Source organism: Corvus hawaiiensis, chromosome 3 (assembly GCF_020740725.1).
Source record: "Corvus hawaiiensis isolate bCorHaw1 chromosome 3, bCorHaw1.pri.cur, whole genome shotgun sequence".
Taxonomy (NCBI): Eukaryota; Metazoa; Chordata; class Aves; order Passeriformes; family Corvidae; genus Corvus; species Corvus hawaiiensis.
In genome coordinates this window covers 97,155,916-97,177,711 of record NC_063215.1, presented here as the reverse complement: position 1 = coordinate 97,177,711, position 21,796 = coordinate 97,155,916, and the positions used below count along the sequence as shown (strand labels likewise).

General features: G+C 38.4%; 1 protein-coding gene across 3 annotated transcripts in view; it reads left to right on the top strand.

Annotated features, from left to right (window-relative positions):
- Positions 1-21,796, top strand: part of USH2A (usherin) — a 388,094-nt gene that overhangs the window by 269,897 nt on the left and 96,401 nt on the right. For all 3 annotated transcript variants that reach the window (XM_048298182.1, XM_048298180.1, XM_048298181.1), the window contains exons 47-50: positions 598-710; positions 7,122-7,320; positions 15,433-15,601; positions 18,558-18,779. In XM_048298182.1, the coding sequence (XP_048154139.1) occupies positions 598-710; positions 7,122-7,320; positions 15,433-15,601; positions 18,558-18,779 (703 nt within the window). The remainder of the gene's footprint in view (positions 1-597; positions 711-7,121; positions 7,321-15,432; positions 15,602-18,557; positions 18,780-21,796) is intronic.

The window sequence follows — 21,796 nt, the reverse complement described above, 5'->3', positions numbered from 1 at the left end:
GTGTTGACAATGCAGAAACAATGTTATGATCCTTCACTACCTATTTCACTTCGCCCCTTCTTAGTTTAATCCCAGGAACTGAAGGAATAAGTATTTATTTCTGTGGCATTTTTCCATTAAAAATTGTATGATTTCTATTTTCATTTCTCACTTTTAGTTTACAGAATAGACATGAAGGTATCGAGAACACTAAGGAAAAAATATTTTTATTTTTATGTCAGAATGTATGGTAGGAATAGAAACCTTACTGAAGGCCTCAGATGAAAGCATGTTTTTACTCAGTATTGTGTACCAGGGTTTACATATACATGCAAAAAACCAAATTCACTGCAACTCTTTTGGTGATAATTTAATAGAAAACAGTAATTAATGCCAGAGGGCTGCACATACCCTTCTTTTGAAAACGGTGTGGGAAAATGTGATACAGTGCAGTATATCTTTGGCAGATATACTTATCTCAAAGCTGCAGTATTTTCCTGGATGTATGGAATCTGTTAAATAGGAAAGAATTCCATCTTGGGTGAAGAGAAAGTCTGAACATGTAGCAGAGTTGAAAAATTCCTGCAGCTATGTGAACCTCATGTTCCTCTCCATCAGATTGAAGCCTGCACGGTGTATGCCTGCGTGAGGAGCAACGGGACCCAGATCACCACTGTGGAAGATGAGCCAAAGCAGCTGTCAGCACCCATTATTCACATAATTGGCTCAAGGTACTGTGCTATAGGTGGCTTTCATGTCTCAGGGAGATTTGTAGCAGGAATGGGGACCAGAATGTAAAGTTGTCTTCTCAAAATTGAGTAAGGTGCATAAAAGAATTCAGTATACACTTTGAAAACATTTTTAGTGGTTGTTATCTTTGGTCTTGGAGTTTTTGTGCTGAAAGATCAATCAAAGAAGTCTCACCCTTGGTTGATTGTATATACCCATTTGGGTATCATTGTGCTGTGATAATAAATAAGGCATAAGTGGAAATAGTTACAAGAAGAAGTGTAGTGGAATGAAAATTATCACATTCTTCTGTCAGTTAAGAAGAGGAAGATTAATGTTCAGGGAGCAATGCGATGCTGATAATGGAAACTTAGAATAATTCTGGGTAAGAAAAGAAGTCACCTATCACAGCAGTACGAATTAGTAAGCTGTCTGGAAAGGCGTGCATATCTATGTCTCCTTGAACCACTGTTTGCAATCTGCCTATCCACTACATCCACGGGCATGGGCAAACTTCCTAATTGTAAAGAGAGCATCAAATCTGCAGTCCTTAGAAGCAGCCAAATAGTAACTTCCTCAGTGATTCTTTGGGAGTTCATATCTTCCAAAGACAAAGTAAAACTAAACTTGCAAACACGTTTTTCAGAATCACACCAACAATAAAGCAGTTAACCTCCTGTGTCTGTGTTAGCATTCCTGTGATTTTCCACTTCTGGTGGAGTATGCTTATTAGCAGAGTTTCTTTCATCAAAAGGAAAAAAAAAATCTATTGAAAATAACTAGTATCTACCATCTGAGCCTTCCGAAATGGCCTGCAGAATGGGGTTGCTTCTCCAGTCTCTTAAGGACTTTGGCTTCCTGTTTGCTATTTGTATATTTTGCTTGAATTGAGCATTTGTCTCTGTTATAAGGGTGAAATTAAGCTTGCTATTTTTCTGTCACACATATAGATATAGTCAAATCTTGTTTGATGATAAGAACTCAGTTCAGGGTCTCATCTTTTGCCCTTGGCTTTAACTTATGTATGCCTTTGTCTGTATTGTCTGTACTTGTCTGTACTGCAAACACTTATGCATGTTTCTGCTATTATATATAGACTAAATATGTCATAACACATGAATGCAAAAGGATCAAAAATGCCTTCCTACTTTATAATCTGCTCAGCCAGAAACAGACTCTGTTTCTACACTGCCTTTTCCTACATGTCATATTACCATCAGCTGTTCTTATATCCCAAAAGAATACTAACTACTGATCGATTGCCCGGACATGTCTGGCCGTGGCCTACATGTGCCCCGGGTAGTTCATTTATTTGCCACGGTGGATTTGCTAGAGTGGAATTTAATCAATAGCTAATTCATTAATTCTGGTCCTCGAGTATGTAGGGATTGTGCAGTGTAAAAATGACTGGCTGGCTTCAGCTTTGATTGAAATATGACAAACACTACAGCTGACAGCCTTGGCAGGTCCTGGGCTGAATATGAATTTTGCTTATTTATCCTCTATAAAAGAAAAAGCTTGGGCAAAAAACCTCCCCAGTTTGTGTGGACAAGAGGACATTTTAATACATATCTTCAATACATCAGAGAGTGAAAAAAGGCTTTTCTGGAGTATAGACTCATGGGATACCTGAGTTATAATAAAGCCTGTGCAGTTTATTGTCTTTAATTGGAATCATGGCATTTTTCCCTCTTCTGAATCAGTTTGGGGGGCTGTATTATTGATGAGAATGCTGTAGGATAATGTCTTTGTAGCATTCACAAATAATTGTTTTAAAATTTGCCTCAAGGTGCTACATGACAGAAATTATAATTTCACTCACCAACTTAGAAGTCTTTCTGATAGCAGCTCCATCCACACTGTTCTAATGAAGGTTATACCACCAGAGCCATTATAAATACCTTACTTTTCCACCCCTTACAGTTAATAACTCAGCTTCAGGCTGAAACTTGGCACAAAAGGTCGCAGTCCTGATATAATTATTTTATAATGCCAAACTTCAAACAGAACACAGTATGGGACCCAATCCTGAAGTCCTAAGTCAGGTTCTGGTTTGTTGTGTTTCTTGCTTGCATTTAGGGTTTTTTGGGAGAGAGGTTGCATTGACCATGTTTAGGTAGAAACAGATGCCATTGAAATCAAGTATGCTTTTGGTTTGTTTTGTTTTTAGTTAGGACCTCAGGATTTAACTCTGTAGACAAGCATTTTATTTTATTGCACAATTTAGAAATTCTCTGAGTACTGAATGCAGGTAGATGCTGACTGAAAGTTTGGGTAGTGGATTTAATTCTCATGATGTGTTGGAAAATACTTCATTCTGCTTTAAAACACTCTTCTTTCTCTTTTTCCTTGTATCCAGCAATTCTGTTGCATGCCTAATTCAAAGGTTGATGGCTCAGAAAATACCATGTGGCCTAATTTAGGGAATCTAGGAAAAATCCTCCGTGGTTTCATGAAGAGAGGGCCCTTTAAGCACCTTGGGGAGGAACCAGAAACCCTGGTCAGGATGTAATGGAAAGCTCAAAGCAGATAAGGCCATGGGAGAAGAGTTAGGTGGGTTCTTTGGCTTGGTGTTCAGTATCACGGGACTTAGGAAGGTTTCTATATCAGTTGCTCTTTGTGGGTGAATGAGGAGGAGGCATTATTTCAAATGAACATGGTCGTGAAAAGATTTTAGGAAAAAAGTGGATAGAACGCAGCAACAAATTATTGGGATTATGGTATTTGTTCATGAGTTCTAAAGGACATCAAGTATGAAAGTGTCAAACTGCTGTGCTGTGTTAAAAAGCCTTTAAATTGGTCTAATTGCTGGACAAATGGAAGAGAAGAAAATGTAGTGCAGATTTCACCCAGGGGATATTGGTAACTAAAGATCAGGAAGTCTTATTTTCCATACTGGGGAGGTGGTCAGAGAGCCAGAAGACACCTGATCGCTCTCCCTGCTCTAGTCATGGGAAACACGAATCACGGAAAGATTTCTCCAGGAAGTTTGTAGCAACAACAGAAGCATGATGCCATTTATCAGACTGTCTGGCCTGTGTCATACTGCCTCTCTAATTATGTCAGCCCTGCATCCACGATGCAGCAGGTACTTAACTCCTGTGCAATAATGCTGCAGCAGTTGCTCAGGATGTGTGATCTCCTGATCAGGGAAGTATTTTATCCATTAGTCATTAATAATAGCAGTGTTCCCTATCTTAAGACTGTCAGGTGAATCTTGTGGGTTTTTTTTGTTTTGCTTCCAGCTCCTAAAGGTAAAGTCATTGAATCTTTGATGTTTTGATTTTAACTCTTGCATGTGATGAGACTAACGGAACATTCATTATCAAGATTCTGAAATGAGGCCTTGATATATCTTTAATCTTCCTTGTTAAACCTTTAATACTGTGTTGAGAAAAAAAAATTAAAATCAGGAGTCCTTTTCTGCCTTATGGGCACTTGGAGCTGGTGATGAAGCAGGAAAACCCCAGAATTTTATTTCCACAGTGTTTTATCAAAATATGTCTGAAGTGATATCAAAATTCAAAAATACTGTTATTTTTCATGGATTTCTAAAAAAAAATATTTCTACCTAGAAATGTCAAAAATAATTGTCTTTACATCCATGAGCCAAATGATTTCACTTTGCTCTCTTTCACAAAAGAAAATACACTTTCGTGGATCAGTTTGAAACTGTTTATCTCCCAAAAGTGCTTTCATGGACCTTGTTGTCTGAAGCAGATTGTTTCTGTGAACCTGGCGAGGCTGCCTTGCCTGCTTCAGTATTTTCACCTGAGTGACAGCAGTGGGACTCATCTGGCATTGGAACTATCATAAAAGGGCAGACACTGCAGACACTTGGAGTGTTCTCTGTGCAGACAAGGATTATACTCCACCTGCCAGGTGTTGCATGTTTTTTGTCTGTGCCTACAATTTGTGAGTCTGCTTCTGTAGGTCAGGCTGTGGGCACTTCCCAGGACAGACACAACTCCAGTGCATCCCACAGGGAGTGACTGGATAGAAGGAGAGGATGGGCAGGCTCTGTCCCCGTGTTCCTGCAGCTGTATCAGATGCACCACACGTGACACAGCTGCCTGCACACTAAAGTGCCCATCATGTCCCATTAAATCTGCACCTGCTCAAGAAGGTTTTCAGCTCAGCCTTCAGATGAGGGATGTCAAAAAGTCTCTGCAGTCCCATGAAAACCCTGCTGTTCTTTTTTAAACTGAGCTATGCACTGCTCTTGCTGTGTTTCCACAATTTGCCATGGGTGGCAAACATCAAGTGTAGGCGTAACTGAAACACCTCTAAAATTGTGAAGGAGTCTGCTTATCTAGGAGCCGGGTCTGGAAGGTCATACTGAGCTTTACCTCGTTGGCAGTGGTCAGTGAATTCCCATTCCACACAATTTCCTTGTTCAGCTGCAGGTTTGTGTGATATCAGGCTATGTCCACCCCAAATGTGTATCTATCAAATAATAATAAAGGGATTGCTTGTTAAAGGAAAGCAATACATGCTGAGCTCTGCAGAAAAGGCAAAATGTTTGAATCATTGCATTAATTCTTAGGCCTAATTTGAAATTATATTAGAGAGAAATATCACTTGAAAATCTGCAAAAAGCTGGCACAATACTCTGAAAATATACTCATGAGGGTCTGAATGAAACTTGGAGAAAGCAAATCATTCAAAAATATGACTGGGAATGCTTTCTTTGCTCCTGTGATCTATTCTGTGCAAAGACCAGGAAAGAGTTACAATGGCATTTATAAAGGCTAAAGTACTACCCTTCTTTTCCTTTTCTTTTTACCTTTATTTCCTGAAGTTTGTACAATGTATTTGCCTGCTTTTCCAGTTTTAAGTGTAACATTATTTAAATGTGGGTGAGTGCATTTGTGTATGAGTTCATGTGTACATGGTAGAATAGGTAGAGAATACAAAATAGCAATGGATGGAATATGGAATTAAATCTATGGTTCAGATGAAGACCTTGGAATGATTATGGTGACTCTACAAGCCACCTATGAATTTATTCCCTCATAGGTGACATTAATTCCTGTTCTGCAAAGGCTTATTGCTGTGTGTATTCCTCTGTTTATACCTCAAGGAAGTGAAATAATTGTTCACTTATTTTTATTCTGTTAAGATGTCAAAGTTTATCTCAGCAGCTGCTGTTTCACTGTAGCATTTTCACTTTAAATTAATGCTAATTTCTGATGTCACTGGCATTCTGACAGTGACTGTGTAATTGGGACATGGAGATTAAAAAGAGGTACTTGGTGCCTAACTATGCAGTGTTGTCAGTCCTCCTATTGATCTACATGTAGCATTGGGATTCCTTCTCTCTACCCAAAGAGTCACAGTGAAAGAAATTTGTGTCTTATGCAAGACTCCACAGTGATTATACAAGAAATGAAGCATTCATTTGAAATATCAGTGGAAAATTTGTATTTTTGTTTCAAATGTCCCTTTTCATTTTTTTTTTTTTTTTAGTTTATTGTAATGCTTAGTGATATTTTGAGGAAATAGCTCACACATTTTTAGTGGTGAGAGGCATGCTACAACTGAACATGATTTAACAATATCCCTTAAGATATTTTCTACCTTAAGCTGATGATGGTCTGATCTCAAACCTGAAATCAGCTACAGAATTTTGTTTTACAGACAGTCTTTGCAGGCTGCTGCAGCAATACTTTTGCACTCAGTCAGAAGTCTTGAGTCTTAGTTATGATAAGCACTTCCAGTTTTTACTTCTAATTTTATGTCAATGAAAATATTTAAGTACAGAAGGGAACTAGTGCTTACTGATGCTGTAAGGAGTTTTAATTCTATGCTGAAGAATACATCTCAAAGCAACATACTCTTTTTATTTTTAAGTAAGCATAAGGCAAGATTAAGACAAGCCTGTTCTAAATGGTGGCTGAGCACAGTGTGAGTAAGCTGCATTGGGAACAGCACAGAGGGAAAGGGATGGCCTTTAGCCCCCCCACTGCCCATCCTCTACCAGGTTCCTGTCTGAGAAAGGAACAGGCACACTGGTGCTGACAATAGCTATGCATCAGGAAAGGCATATTGTGTCCTTTCTCCTACCACTGAAATGAAAGGAGTAAAATTCTAGAAAGTTTATTACACTTAAGCTTCCAGAAGAGAGAACGAGATGTCATTTAAACAGCAACATTTAAGGACTTTGGTTGCATGTGTGATTTGTTTTCCTGGAGCATTAGCACATATTGACACTTTTTAAAAACTTTTATACCTTTGGTTATTTAAACACCTGTGAAATTTGTTATCCAGAACATTTTAGAAACTTCAAAATGTTTCACTCCATGTGAACTAGTGCAAAGAAGAACTATTATATGCTAATCATTTAATATAAGTAGCTATAGAGACATAAATACATCCAAAAGTTGAACAGATGTTGATTTTTCTTATTGCAGATCTCTTCAAATCAACTGGGCATCTCCAGGACAGCCAAATGGCATTATCCTGGGGTATGAACTCTTACGTAAAGCGTGGCAGAAGTGTGCTTCATCAAAGACTCCAAGGAGCAGCAAAAGTAATAGAATGTGCATCTCATTAGAATGTAAAAAGGATGAAAATATCTGTGGAGAAGTGTGTTACCATCCAGAGTCGGAGGTACTTCTATATTCTTAAGTTATGTATATAATGAAAAATAATATTTTTACGAATAGGTGTATGAACCAAACCTCTGCAGTTATCAGAGGAAAGGAAGTGGAGGGTTCTGCTTCTTTGGATACCTTTCAGAGCCTTGATTTTAAAGTATCTTGAAACTCTTTAAAATCAAATGTGGATGTGAGAGCTCATACAGGGATAGCTGTCTGTGAGTCAGCTGATGACAGGTGATTCTGTTTAAGTCTTTGTTTGTTGACCTCATTTCTTCTGTTAGGAGAAATGAATTGGTAAGCATTTATGAATGTGTTTATTTGGTTTGGTGCAGTTTTGAAGTGAATCTTCAGATTGTTTTCATTTATTACCTGCTGGTTAAGGGTAGAAGTCATTTTAATACACGTGAATGAAATTCCTTGCACAGGAACCTGTGTTTCAAAAACCCTTCAAGTATGTTGCAGGTCTGGATGGGGATTTTGCTTTCCCAACCACTACGTGGACCACCTCACTTCACAAGCATGCATATGAAGTTTCTTCCCTTCAGAAAGCTTTGCTCCATGTGTCTAGTGCAGATGTTTATCCCAAGAATTCAGGCTATATAGGTGTTCCCAAGTAAATCACACAAGCCACGTGTAACGAAGTTTGAGGAGTGTCACCTCTTGAGTCCACTGACACAATCCCATTGTGACAAATCACATGGTGGATACACCTAGATCTCAGTATGTATTTTTGCATCATGCTTGGGGCAATTGGCACCAACTTGGGAGGAGCTGTTGACTCTTCCGAAGGCAGAGAGGCCCTGCCGAGAGATCTCAGCAAATTAAGAGAGATGGACAACCACCAACTTGATGAAGTTTAACAAGGGAAAGTGCTGGATTCTGTATGTGGGAAAGGGCAACCCCTGTACATACATGGTAGCTCATATGGCTCCTTTTGCATAAAGTCATTGCACTTGACCCCTGAAAGGCCACAGGAAATTTCTAGCTGTATGTAGAATTTGAAAAATGCTGGCAAAACTATAAAGCTGCTTGCTGTGTGGGGAATCATTCAAATCCTGCATGGCAAATAGTGGTTATTAACCTGGCTTGCTGTTTTTTTTTCCTCCCTCTTAAATTATTCCTTGGTTTAATGCTTAATGACCAGATTCTCTGTAGAAAAAATCTATTTAGATTCAGCTACAAGTGGTTAGCTGTTACATGACAATGATGAGCAACTCTGAATGGGATTTATCATGATTTGTTAGATGCATTTTTAAATTATGGCTATTTTCAGGTTAATCTTCATATGAGTTCCTGTTGAGGAGTAGGATCAATAGCATAGCAGGAGTCTGTAATGGTTTTTATTGACAAATGAGGTAGAAAACTCTTAGTTTGAAAGTAAGATTTAATGTCATGAAATAGTGTCTCTATTTGTCAAAGACATCATCACATGTTCTGTGACTAAAGCAAACAATATGTATTCACAAGATTCACTGTCAGACAAGACAGTAATTAAGGGAGTGAGTTATTTGAGGGGTTCAAATCAAAATATAAATTATTCCAGCCAACACAGCTTAGCTTTTGAGTTCCCTCAAAAGCAATACTATATTAAATACAAGTATTTCTGAAATCTCACAAGAGAATTATAGGCAGCCCTTTTTTCTAAAGGTAAAATTATTTATTTCAGGTTTCTGGCACGTAGACTTTTACTACATCTTGGCATGTGCATGAATCAAATTTGTATTAAATTAGTTTTAGAAGTTTTCCTTTTCATTTTTATTTTTTCAGTCTTTGTACATTTATGATAACTTTGAGCTTGGAGAGCATTCATTTTTTTTTATATCTCCAGGCTTTCTAATTTTTTCTGATTAATTTTGCATTACATTGTTCTAATGGTCTCTGTGTTCTCTGAGCCTGTGGTTAGGAGTGGGTGCTATTTGTTAAGTAATGGATATATAATAAATGACTGGAAGGTCCACAGGAAACTGAAGCACTCACACATAAAATGACATGGGGGTAATTTTTGTGGGTGAATTGATTAAGCTTCCCCTCCCAATGCTTGGTCTGGTTTGCTATATGTATCTTCACTAGCCATCCACAATGTCTGTAAGAGGCATCTACAGAGCTCTTGGTGCCTTTTGAGCCTTTTAAACTGGAGTTCTTGACAGGGACAGCATAAGGCAGTGGCAGTCCTCTCTCATTTTTTTTATGGAAGTCACTGTCAGGCTTTATGCTGGTGTTTGTGGTCCTTGGATTTGCTAGTCTGCTGGACAGAAGTGAAAAGCAGCACTGACCAGTGTATACTTGTTCCAAAAGCCTCTTGTCCCAGTGCCAGCTGCACTTCATAGAACTAAAGAATGGAAGGGAGTTGGAAGTTGGGTTGGAAGGGAGTTAAAGACCATCTAATTCCAACCCCTTTCCATGGGCAGGCACACTTTCCACTGGACCAGGTTGCTCAAAGTCCCATCCAGCCTGGCCCATTCACCATTCATTGTACAGCCAAATGTGAAGAGACACCACTGAGAATCAAATGCTGAGCAACTTAAATAATGTTCAGATCTAGAATGAAGTTTTTGGTTCATTTGATGATAGGCTGGTCAGCAGAAGCAGGCAGTTGTATATAAATAGATCCAATTGACAAATAGGTTGTGGAGTTCTCACTTTTGCTCAAGTCACTTATTGCACCTTGTTTACAAGACAAAAACTGGATCTAATTTCCCTCTTGAAATTTTCTTGAACTCATGAGTATGAAGTGAGAGGAAAACCAGACCTCTTGTACAAAAATTATTTCAAGATATGTCTTTGGTTATTTACTAATCTTTCCTTAAGGATTTATGGATTACATTTGGCATCATCGGCTTGCTATTGTAAGGCACTACAGAAAAAGAGGGATTTGTTATGATTCAGCTACAGAAGAGATTGCCAAAATATAATCCACTCCAGTAAAAGAAGTACCAGGGTGTATTGTCAGTGTGCAGCAGAGTGGGATGCAGGGACTCTTCATCCAACACTGGCTGAGCTGGGTGCAGACAAGTGGTGCAGCTCTGTGTGGAAGGCAGTGGAAAAACAGCCCGGCTGCCAGGCTGCACTGCTGTGTGTGCTGCATTTGGGATCCGGTGCTTGGGACTGTGCTCTGCAAATAAACCAACTTGCTCTGAGCCTTCTGGGGATTCTCTAAAAGGGCAAGTGACCTTTTCACTAGGAGGGACATGTGTACATGCACATTCATGGGCTCATGCAGGCCCGATATTAAGCCCAGTGAAGACCAAACATTCTTCCCATCCTAAATAATGTTTGCATCAGATCCTTACTTCTTCTTTCTAGTTTTTATCCAGTTTTCTGCTTCAGTGTGAGGATTCTTTGTTATTTTAAATAAAGCTAACGTATTGTTTAGCCTAGTATTCTTACCCTGGTGTTTAATCAGACTTGTATGGATTTATTTCTTGAGCACAGAAAGAATTTAGAAATATTTTTGTATGTGTATTTTTGCAGAAGAGCTGAAAATACACTGTGATGTTGAATTTTGTCTGCTGCCAGGAAGATCCCTGTGTCCCGTGTACCTTTTACAGTAACAAACTGTGCTGCTTGGGTATTTCCAAGTTGCCAAAATTGTCGCTCTTTCTGTAGCTGTTTTCAGTAAGATGTGATCCATAACTCTTCCCATATGTGAAGTCTCAAAAGAGACATCTGCTTACAGAGCACATACCATGAGGATTGCAGAGGTACTTCAATTAAGGGAGTGTGCCTGAGCTTCACCCATCAGGTAGCATCATCTCAGTATCAATAGGGAAGGCATTCCTGCATTATCCATGGAGCTACCAAACTGTTTGTCTGTTGTTACTGACACCCTGAGGTGAACTCTGAAAATAATGAGACAGGTACAGTGAAAATGTAATTAAAGGAGTGGCATAAAGGCTAATAATTTCTGCTCACTTTGCATTGTGAGTATGAACATCAGTGGTTAAAAGGGTCCTGACTGAAGGTGTTAACACAGCTTCAGCACTTTTTATTTTCAGGTGCAACAAGCTGTATCAATCTGCAGTTAATGAACTAATCAAATATAACTGACATTAGTAGGAAGTACAGGCTTACCCCTTTACTCATTGTAATTAATGTGCCATTTATTAAAAACACCAGCAGGACTCTTTTTTAAGGACAGGAGGAGCAAAACAGTCGCTTCACGGCCAGCTTCAAAAGCTGCCAGCAATGAAATGTAACACATCTTGACACTGGTGAAAGGTATCCCATCAATATTTATGCAAAATTTACTATTAATGTTAGCAATGTTGTGCAAATTCTTTTCAAGTTCTTTAAGGCTTAGAGAACCTTTAAAAATGTCACACTTCTTGTTGTAACAAACCTGAAAGACAGGAAATTAAACTCATTTTAGGAAGAGCATATGTAGTGATTTGTAACAGAGTAACAATAATTTCTGCTCATGGATTTTAGATTAAGTCTGTATCAATTACCAAAAGAGAACAACAGTTTGAGAAAAGAAATTTATAAGTATGCTTAGCTAAAAAGGGTGTCTGTATAGATTCAGAAATAATTTAAGTAAAATAAGAATGAGCCTTGCTAATTTAAAATACTCCCTCTCACATGAGAACATGATGGGTCAATCATTACTCTGGTGTTTGCTCCACAGGCAGAAATTTTTAATGAACTCCTGTAGCTAATAGGAATTCCTGAGAGTGTTTTGTGAATTGCTATTTCACAAAGTGGCTCTGGCAGCAAGCGTTTGACAAGAAGGATAAACATGGCTGCCTAGCACATCTGTTTATTTGAGTAAATCAGTCTTAGCTCAACTGGCATGTGTCCATAAGGCCAGCTAATATCCTTCAGCAAAGTCTTCAGCAAGCAGAGGGATCAGGGATGACACACTTGTAATTAAAAGAGAGTTGCATAGATAAGTTTGGAGTATTTTTAAAAATTGTTACAATATTGTGTAAGCCTGCCTGCCAGATTTGATATCTCATTACTCAGTGCTAGTGTCATGGCTGACTGGGCCTTTCTCAGGCATCATAATAAGCCTTTCTTTGTGCCCAGCCCTTCCCAGTCCCTGTGCTCCTGGATCACAGTCCCCCTATGTGCTTGGGTGGGAAGAGAATGACAGGATTGATTTGTGAGCTCCTTTGTGAGGTTCCTGATACTTTTAAGGGCTTCTGTGACAGCTAAGGATGAAAATCTTGTATCATCTTCATAGAGAGTAAAGATCTCTGGTTACCAAGTGTATGTTGAGCATTTGACCCTCTTTACAAGGGTTAGATCTCCTACCTGCCTGAAATGGTGGCACCGTATTTGTTCACTCCAAGGCTTCTGCTTCCATGTGCAGGATAGAACCACCCAGTTGGGGCTGTCACATTTAGATGTAAGAGGATGAGCTAATAATAACCTTTTGCCACTGCAACTTTCAATCCATCTGATTTTCTTCTTTTTCTATGACGCAAGTTTAGCATTACTTGAATGGGTTTGGGTTTTTTTATGGATTGATAATGCAGAATCCTTGGGCTGAATATCGATGCAAATAGTGTCTCTAGAGGACTGCCAAAAAAGTGTTCTTTAGCAATTTACAGCTGACTGCAGAGGATGTTGTGAAACTACATAATAATGGCACCAACTGTATCACTTGGCAATGCCAGATGAGAGTCTGAATGTGTTTTAGAACTGACTGGACCCCTCTTTGGAAACTATCTATAGGTTGTTGAGAAATACTGAGGATCTTACGTAATTTTTAACAAGGGAAAGTAGCTGCTGAAACTACTGTAGCACATCTGGATGTACAACTGGGGATTTTGTGTGGGAATTGAGGAGGAAAAGGAGAGACACCAGTAATAATGCAATCTTACAAGCAGTGTTTCAAACGGAATGCTGTAGAGTTAGTACTAAAATGGCTCTCCCAGTGTTGGTGTGAAATACACAGAGCAGCCCTTTCTACGGAGGATTCATGAGAGAAGTGACATTTCTTAAAACCAGAAGCATCTCATGGAAAGCAAAATGACTGCTCAAGCATTTGAGCCTGGATAAAGCCAAAGATGTGCAACTTTCTTTCTCTGAAAGGTGGAAAGACTGCGTTCAGGTGAAATTTGAGTGGTGGCCATCACTAAAAAGAATGAAAAATGAAAAATGGGATGACAAATGAAATACCTGAAAAGAGGAGGTGGTATTGGGCCAGACAGATCACAGAGGGAGACACCAGACAATCCTGAGTGGCACAAATTGGGACCAAGAATGCCTGAGGAACATGTATTTGGCCTTTTTTCATTCAGGCAGGTACAGAATTTCCGACTGGTGTCTCAAGCTCAGGTTGCAGTAAAACGGATAAGACAGGGCATTTTTACAAATGTCAAGAACTGTTGCTAAAGGTGATCTATTCTGAGCAAAGTGGCACAAGAGAACTTGGGTTTGTGTTTTTCAGAATGCTTTTAAGTGACTTGGGAATACAGAGAGACCAGGTAAACTTTTAGGTTTCTTTGGAGCCAATTGTAAATGAAGAAAAACTCAGCCTGGAGTGCATGCCAGTCATTACAAAATATCCAAAAGCTAGGAACCAGGGAAGAGATGTAAAGCAGAGTTTTATTTGACATCTTAGCTAATGATCTGGAAGAAAGAACAGTAGGTTAATTAAATTCATAGATTGGATTATATTACCAGTGACAAAGTGGACAGCAAAATAATATAGTAGGGCCTACAGAGATACAAAATTCCTGAACAGAAAAGAAAAAATTGCAGATACATTGGTAGTGTAAAACAGATGCTGAAGGGGAAAGTGTGCTGGAAAAGCTGAAAAGTGTCACAATTCAAAGCATATAAGGTTATAAAACTTAAAAATATAATGAGGAAACAGGAACCTTTGCTGTCCTACCTCATGTTAATTGTGGGTTACCTGTTGTTTATGTATTGTAAATTGCAGCTTCAGAACCTAACCTAATACTCCCAAGGGTGATGGAATAATGGCCATTCAAAAGTGAACAAAACAAAGCATCATCCATCTGAAGTCAAAGAGAGTTTATGACATCAGAAAACCAATATTTTGTGTGTATATATTTTTATTAACATTATAATTATAATACAAAATAGATGCCCTGAGCCTATTAATACACATTTTTAAAAGTTTTTTTTTCAGGTACTAGTTAAAGTACCTAAGTAAACAAAAGATCTTTCAGAGGAACACTTCCTTTCTTTGTTGCCAAGCTAACCTGATTTAGGACATGGTGAAAGTCAGTAGTGGAAGAGGTCCATTTCAAAAGAAAACAAAGGAGGAACTCTGCTCTAACATCTGTGCTCTCCTGCCAACTCCATTTCATGTCTAGCTGCAAGAAGCTGGTATAAGTTGCGATGACTAAAGATTCCAAGTTTACCATTTTTATGGTTATCCTACTGACTGTGCTGTGTGATTTGCTGGGTATTCAGTTTGCTACTCCATTGACACAGGAGTAAGTGTATAAATAATTATTTGATTGTTCAAGCATATAATTTTCTTGACAGCACCTAGAAAGAAGTCCACAGTTAAAAGGCCTTTTCAAAATTCATTTCCATATAAATTTTATTTTTAAAAAAATTCTTATATAAATACTATTCTCTTGAGATCACCTTGTCTGAAGAACTGTGGTCATAAGTAAGCAATCGTGCGCTATGAGAAAAAAATTCCACTTATTTTTATGTGAAAGAAAACCCAAGAGCTCATATTGGGAAATACTGTTTTTCAGTTGTAAGGGTTTCATCATAAATGACGAAAAAAAAAATAAACAAGAATTGGGAAGAAAAAAAAAGGGTCAGGTGATGGTAGACTAAATCCACATATTGCAATCTACTCCACATTGAGAGACTAAACAGCCTGCAATCATGAAGATGATTCGTATTAATGGACTATTTTATTAAGGTGCAGTATGGTTGAAGGCCACAGAATAGCAGCATTCTGTCAGATACACAGTAGTTTATTGAAGTCTGATAATGCTGGAGGGCACAGAATTTTAGCCAAGTTACATTTTATTTGACTGCAGTCATATTAGTGTCTGCACTAGGATACATGTTTTCATATACATTGTTTTGCCAGACAACACATTATGTTCTGTTTTACAGATATTGCCTTACTGATTTTCTCTTTTTTTTTTTTTTTTTTTTTTTTTTTTTTTACTACTTCTAGGTATGTTGTAATGGGATTCTGCACGACAATAAACCTGGCTTCCAGTGCTGTGAGGACAAGTACATTCCATTTATTCTTAATTCACCAGGGGTTTGCTGTGGTGGGCAGATACATGCTGTGCAACCGAAACATCAGTGCTGTGGTGGTTATTACACCAGAGTTTTAGTAGGTAAGACACAGCTCCCTTCCACTGCTTGAATGAAACAAAACAGCAAAGTTGATATATTTGTTAAACCAAGGAGAATGAAAACAATAAATGTGAGATTTATCAAGACTTCTAGATGCCTTTGAGAGTTGTGTTCAGTGAAAATTGCACTCACTTTGCCTTCTAAACACAGTACACTCTGTTTATACAAGAAAGGCTTAATTGATGAAACCTGATGATTGGGTCATTTCCCAGAGAACTAATTTATGCCAAACTGTACTTAATTGCAGTAAGTGCTGCATAATGGGGAGGGCAGTTCTGCTTAATAGGAACACCGTCAGGCAATTTAGTGGTGAAGTTTAGTTCCCCGCTTGACTTGACCCCACATGATTTTCCATAGCCATTTCTGTTGTGGAACAATTGTTAGCATTTGGTGTTGATATTCTGGATTTCGTCACTTCTACTTGTTTCTACATTGTCTACCCTTTGTTTCTACTAATGTTACACATCAAAGTATACCTCCCACGTGCATTAACTTTGATGGTAATTTATCCTTTTCTTATTCTCGGGGTGGTTTGGGAAGTTTGCCAAAACGGTGCTTCTGTGTTACTGTCCAGAGTTCGGTTTTCCAGTTTGTTGGTGGGTCGTTGTTGACGGGGAAAGGGAGAAAAAGGGGGAGGAGAGATCCCTTTTGTGGGGGCAGTGTTCAGAGCATATAACTCTTTGTAGACAATTGTCAGGTCAGGAGCTAAAGTGCTTCCATTACTCACAAGCTGGCACACATTCCGTAGGCTCAGAAATGCTTGACATTTTGCCAACACGTTCAGCACATCCCAAGTTCTGATCTTTTGAAAAGTAATTCATCTATCACAGTATTAGAATGCCTTCCATGATGTCATCAGAAAAATGCTGTCACATGGAAGAACCCTAGAAGAGTATTTTGCTGACCTCATTAATCTCAATGTACTGAAATGGAGAGATTATACTGTGACCTCTGTCCCCATCCAGTGGTCTGTGTTAACTAGCTTAATGTTGTTTACATCAAGAAAGAAAAGCACAGTGGAACAAATGTCTTATGTCTGAATGTAGTTCTTGCTCAGACAGCAGTCCACAAGCATGAAACAGTGAATATTTGAATATGATTTTAAACGAATTTTTTCTAAGTATACTTGCTGTATTATTTTTCTATACTCTAAAGGGCAGCAACATGAACACTGTTGGTCACTTTTTTCTTTTTTATTTTTATAAATATGCTAATAACCTCAAGCTAAGTGTTAATGTGGGTCATTCTTTGATAAGGATAACAATTAACTGCTAAGACTGCATAGTAGTTTTCAGAGGCAGAACATTTTCAAGCCTAGCTTGGAATGGATCCCATTTTGAGAGGTTAATGAGAAGGTTACTGATCCTTTGTGTCTTATGTCTAGTAGTTCTTTTAAAAAAAATAGTTTTAGTTCCAATAGATGTAAGCTACATTCTGTGTTTTAATACTTTCTCTGTGTAGCAACTAAATTAGCTTCTGAGGAATGCAGGAAAATATGATGAAGTACCTAGATGGATTATATCTATTATACTCTAAAAATTTGTTCTCATCTTTTTTTTTTGTTTATTATTGACATTATTTGATAAAGTTATTTATACAGGAAACTCTCTAAGCATACATATTTCCCAGATGTTGTTTGGCCAGCTCGATAGCTCAGGATGTGCTGAAGCACACTGGGCTTGGAGGCATGAAGATTACAAATTAGGAAGGCAGAATCTCAGTTTCTGAAACAGTAGTGCACAAGGAAGTGCAAACATCCCTCCCAGAACTAAGATGGGAGGCAGAACAAACAATGCTGCTACCACCCAGGCACCGCTTTGGCAAGGAATGTGGGGAGAAAGGAAAACACTGTTCTCCCTCATCTGTTACAGTCTCAGCACATTTTTATTTCTAACAAAAGCTGCACTGAGCTTAGAGCTCTCTGTTTCTAATTCCCAACCTTCCATAAGAAAAGAACTTGAGATACTGCTTGAAATGAGAAAGATGAGTTTTAAAAATCAAAACACATTTCTTTGATTAACATTCAGGAATCAGAATACTTCAATCGACTCTACTACCCACCTTCAATAGCAAAATAAAATCACTCCCTCCTTCCAAATGACATTTGAGCCACAGAAAACATTGGAACACAGAAAAATAATATAAAAATATTAGAACATTCAATCAGATCAAGTGCAGACACTAGTTAATGAAAACTGTTACCATTTATCAAAAATTTTGTATCCTTTATAGCAGTATGTACTTTGTTCATAGCCCATAGCTTATTCCAGTCCACCCCACCCCACCATTACAGTGTCAGTCTCATTGGCAGTCTTATCCTAAGGTCTTTTCCTGCAAAAGCTGAGATTTTGCTTAAGTAGCAGCCAAGTTCATCAATTGTGATGGTGGTATTTAATTTTTAAAGTGAGTTTAATCCTTAAATTCTCTGTGAGATGAAGTCCTGAGCGACACTCAAACATGAAAAATGCTTTAAGCATTGTGAATTAATTCATCAAAACAAGTTTGGGATGATTTTGAAGGAGACAAGAAAATTTTTTGTCAAGGATAAGTAGGCTGATGGTTCTGTTAAACACAGCAAGAATGTGTTCTCTTTACTGTGTAGCTGCAACTGCAAAACGCTTTCAGCTGTAGAATTGTCATATGTACAGACATTATTTTCATTGCTCTTCTCAGCTTTGTCTCTGTCATGCTTGTGTTTTGATATCTTACAGGGTCTTGGGCCTGAATTAATGAATTCACATTTCTTTAATCATTATTACAAATGAATATAATACTTTTATAGCATTCTAAAGTACCAAGTGGTTCCATGCTTTCACATGGAAAGTTCTGTACATGAAGCTGTGTGAACCCAGACTTGTTGCTATCTGATGAAAGCCTCTCAGGAATTTCAAGAGCTATAAATGGATAAAATCTTTAATTGAATTCTTATATTGACAGGAGAAGTATGCTGCCCTAATGAAGAGGAAAACAGGGTTTCAGTTGGAATTGGGGACTCCTGCTGCCAGGGAATGCCTTACTCCACATCAGGCAATCAAATCTGCTGTGGTGGATCCCTTCATGACAGTTTCAATCAGCAGTGCTGTGGTGGAAGGGTCGTAAGCATGGACTCAGTCTGTTGTGGTGATGAAAAGAAAGGGACTGCATACAGACCTCTCACAGGTAAGTGAGAAGTCCTCAAGAAAAAAAGTCTTAATCTTTCTAAATCTCTTATGACACCAGCTGTTCAGAAGTTACACACTCAGGTTTAAAGTATGTGTGTCAATTTGTTCAAATGTTGTTGCACTTTAGTCACCTATTTTGCTGTACTACAAAATGCTGAGCACTCAGTACCCTTCTTTGCCTTAGTGCAAAAGCTGCAGGGGCTGGAGAAACCAGACAATCCAAAAGGAATGAATGATCTTTCCTTATGCAAGTCAGGAAAAAGTCCCCTCTCAATGAAGTTAGCTTGACCACCTTATCCCACCCTGCATCCCAGTGCAGGGATTTTCCATTTGCTCTGGAAATGTGGGGTTAGTCACCTGGAAACTGAAGATTGCAATGCTATCTGCTTGGTGGTCTATGTCCCTCCCTTGTGTTCATCCCTTTCATGGGGGTAAACCTTCTATAGGCTAAGAAAAACTAATCCTAAGCACTACTCCCTGGCTCATCTGGTGTATCCCATTAATTTCTTGCAAACAACAGGAAATTACTCCGTCATTCAGAGGTACAATCTGAACCTTACTTCCATCGTAAAACACTCAGTGACTATATGATGGCAGAGATTGGAGGTATTATTACAAAACCTATTCAGATATTTTCATGTGTCTTTTCTTTCCACGGTTATTATAGACCAATTATACCCCATCAGCCTTAGGCTTTCTCAGCCTGACAGAAAGACTTCAGAAACTATTGTGGTCTCAAAGGGGAGCCAGATTACAAAACACAGAAATAGTGAAGGTTTAATACCAGCTATGCTTGGCATACAGATGGTGTGTGCCAGTTCGAGCCTCTACTTGTACAACTAAGAATCTTAATGTATAACTAAGAATCCAGATCTGAAGGCTGAACTCTTCCTTTCCCCAAGAAATAAGCTCTGTCTTCAGCTCATTTTTTGTATTCCCTGGATCCTTCAGTGGCTGTGGTATTAGGAGCATCCTCGTTGAGTGCTGGCTGTCAGTACAAGTTAATCAGATGAGCATTGACATGGTTTCTGTGGTTTCCATGCTATCCTTCCCTTCCGGTGGTGACTCATGGTGTGTATGCTGTGAGCAGCACTGCTTGCATGATTTTAGCTCCCTCTCCCTGTGATCCCTAATTGTGCTTGATCTACAGCATCCATGCTCACAATACCAGCTTTGAGCAAGGCCCTCTTGCACAGCCGCGCATTGTGCGGCTGCCACAAGACAGGGCTGGCTCATAAAACATCTCTTTATGTACTTTATTACTTAAACTCTTTTATTTGCCTGCAGGAGCCCTTTAACAAAATCACATTGAATTGACTTTCTCACACCAAATCAAATCTCCCTGGTCCCAGTTCAGTTGTCTTTGTCAATATGTATTTTATAAATGGAGTGAATTAACAGATGCTGTTGGAACAGAACTGCTGGGGTAGCGTTTATGTTTTTACTGCTCTCTCTGGGCAGATGAGTTGTGTAGGAGTGTAATACAGGTATCTTGGGATGAAAGTTATGTTCTTCATTTCAGTATATATGTATTCTTAACAGTTTTTTTTCCCTTAAATATATATATTTAAAAAACCTTTATATCCCTCTTTTAAAAATATGTTTAGCCTGTAGCGTTCAATCATTTCCACTATTTTTTCTCAAGAATGGGTTGGGATGACATTTTTTTGGCTATTAAAAAAGAAAACAGTGGCTTTTTTCATCGCTCAGGGGTTTTCTGTGAGGACTTTATGCTGTGAGCCAGCACACAGCTGATCACAAATACAGGTCTGAAAGATGAATTAGCACCACAGTTGAAAAGAGATCATATTCTTTTGCATTAAGTATAGCATAGGTTGTGGTTTCTTATCATATCATATAGATCATGCTCAATTGGTTTTTGCTTAATTTCTCGGAGTAATTCAGCCTTGCTAAATACATCACGAAAATGCACAAGCCAGGCACAAAAATCTACCTGCTCCCTATCCTAATTATTATAATGATTCTAATGGAAAAAATACTCTTACATAAAAACATAATTTACTTATCATTGGCAAATGGATAAGTAGAATTTTGCAAGAATATGGTAATTGGAAAGCTGATCTCATTGTCTGAAAGGAGAAGAGGTAACAGGGTGGCTTTATGCAAAAGCTGAATTGCTTCTGAAGCACTGTTTTGCACTTGGCAATGAATGCCATAGCTAAAAATCTAGTGAAATTTAAAGCTTTTGTTTAAGAGCTTTAAGTCCTTCCAAAAAAAGACATACAAGAAAAACTTGATCACTAAAAGTGCAAGCCTTGTACGCAGTCTCATTTTGTTGCATGACCAGTTCAAAATCTGTCTTTTTGCTCAGTCTAGACCCAGGTTTGCTCTGAATGTGGGTTTAAGGGCTTGAATCATAGAACTTTTTCATTTGCCATTGCATACCTTTTCCAGAGAGTCTGACCTGCAAAAAGAGATGTTTTGTCCATCCCAAAGTAGTTTTTTCCCTTTATTTATTAATTTCTCTTTTCTTAGGTTTCCTTTTTCGCCCCTTGTTGGCCTTATTTAGTGGGGTGACCATGGAGACACCTACCGGCAAAGGCTGGCAGTGGTGTACATGCACATCCTGAGCCCCACTGCTGCGGTGTGATTATCCAAAGTTCTCTATTTCTGGCTATAAAGGATAATGTCTGCTGAAACCACTCTTGGATTTTCTCTCTCTGTCGTTTTTATTTTTTTTTTTGCTTTTAATGCCTCTATACTGACATCCCAGACTCATGAAAGATGATGTTTTGTACTGTTGTGGTTCCTGATCTGTAATAGTTGCAATACCCACATGTGAGCCAAGGATTTTTGGAGTAGTTTGCAATGTACACTGGCTCTGTATTTTGTTGATCCTCTATTCTGGCTCCAAAGGCTAAGCCTTTTAATACTCATTTTTCTCTTTTGAAAGCATTGGTTTTGCAGATTTACTAAATTAGTAATTCATCACTCAGCTAGGTTTATAAATTTTTTCAGTTGCTGGGGATGAACATGAAATAATTGTTGACAGAA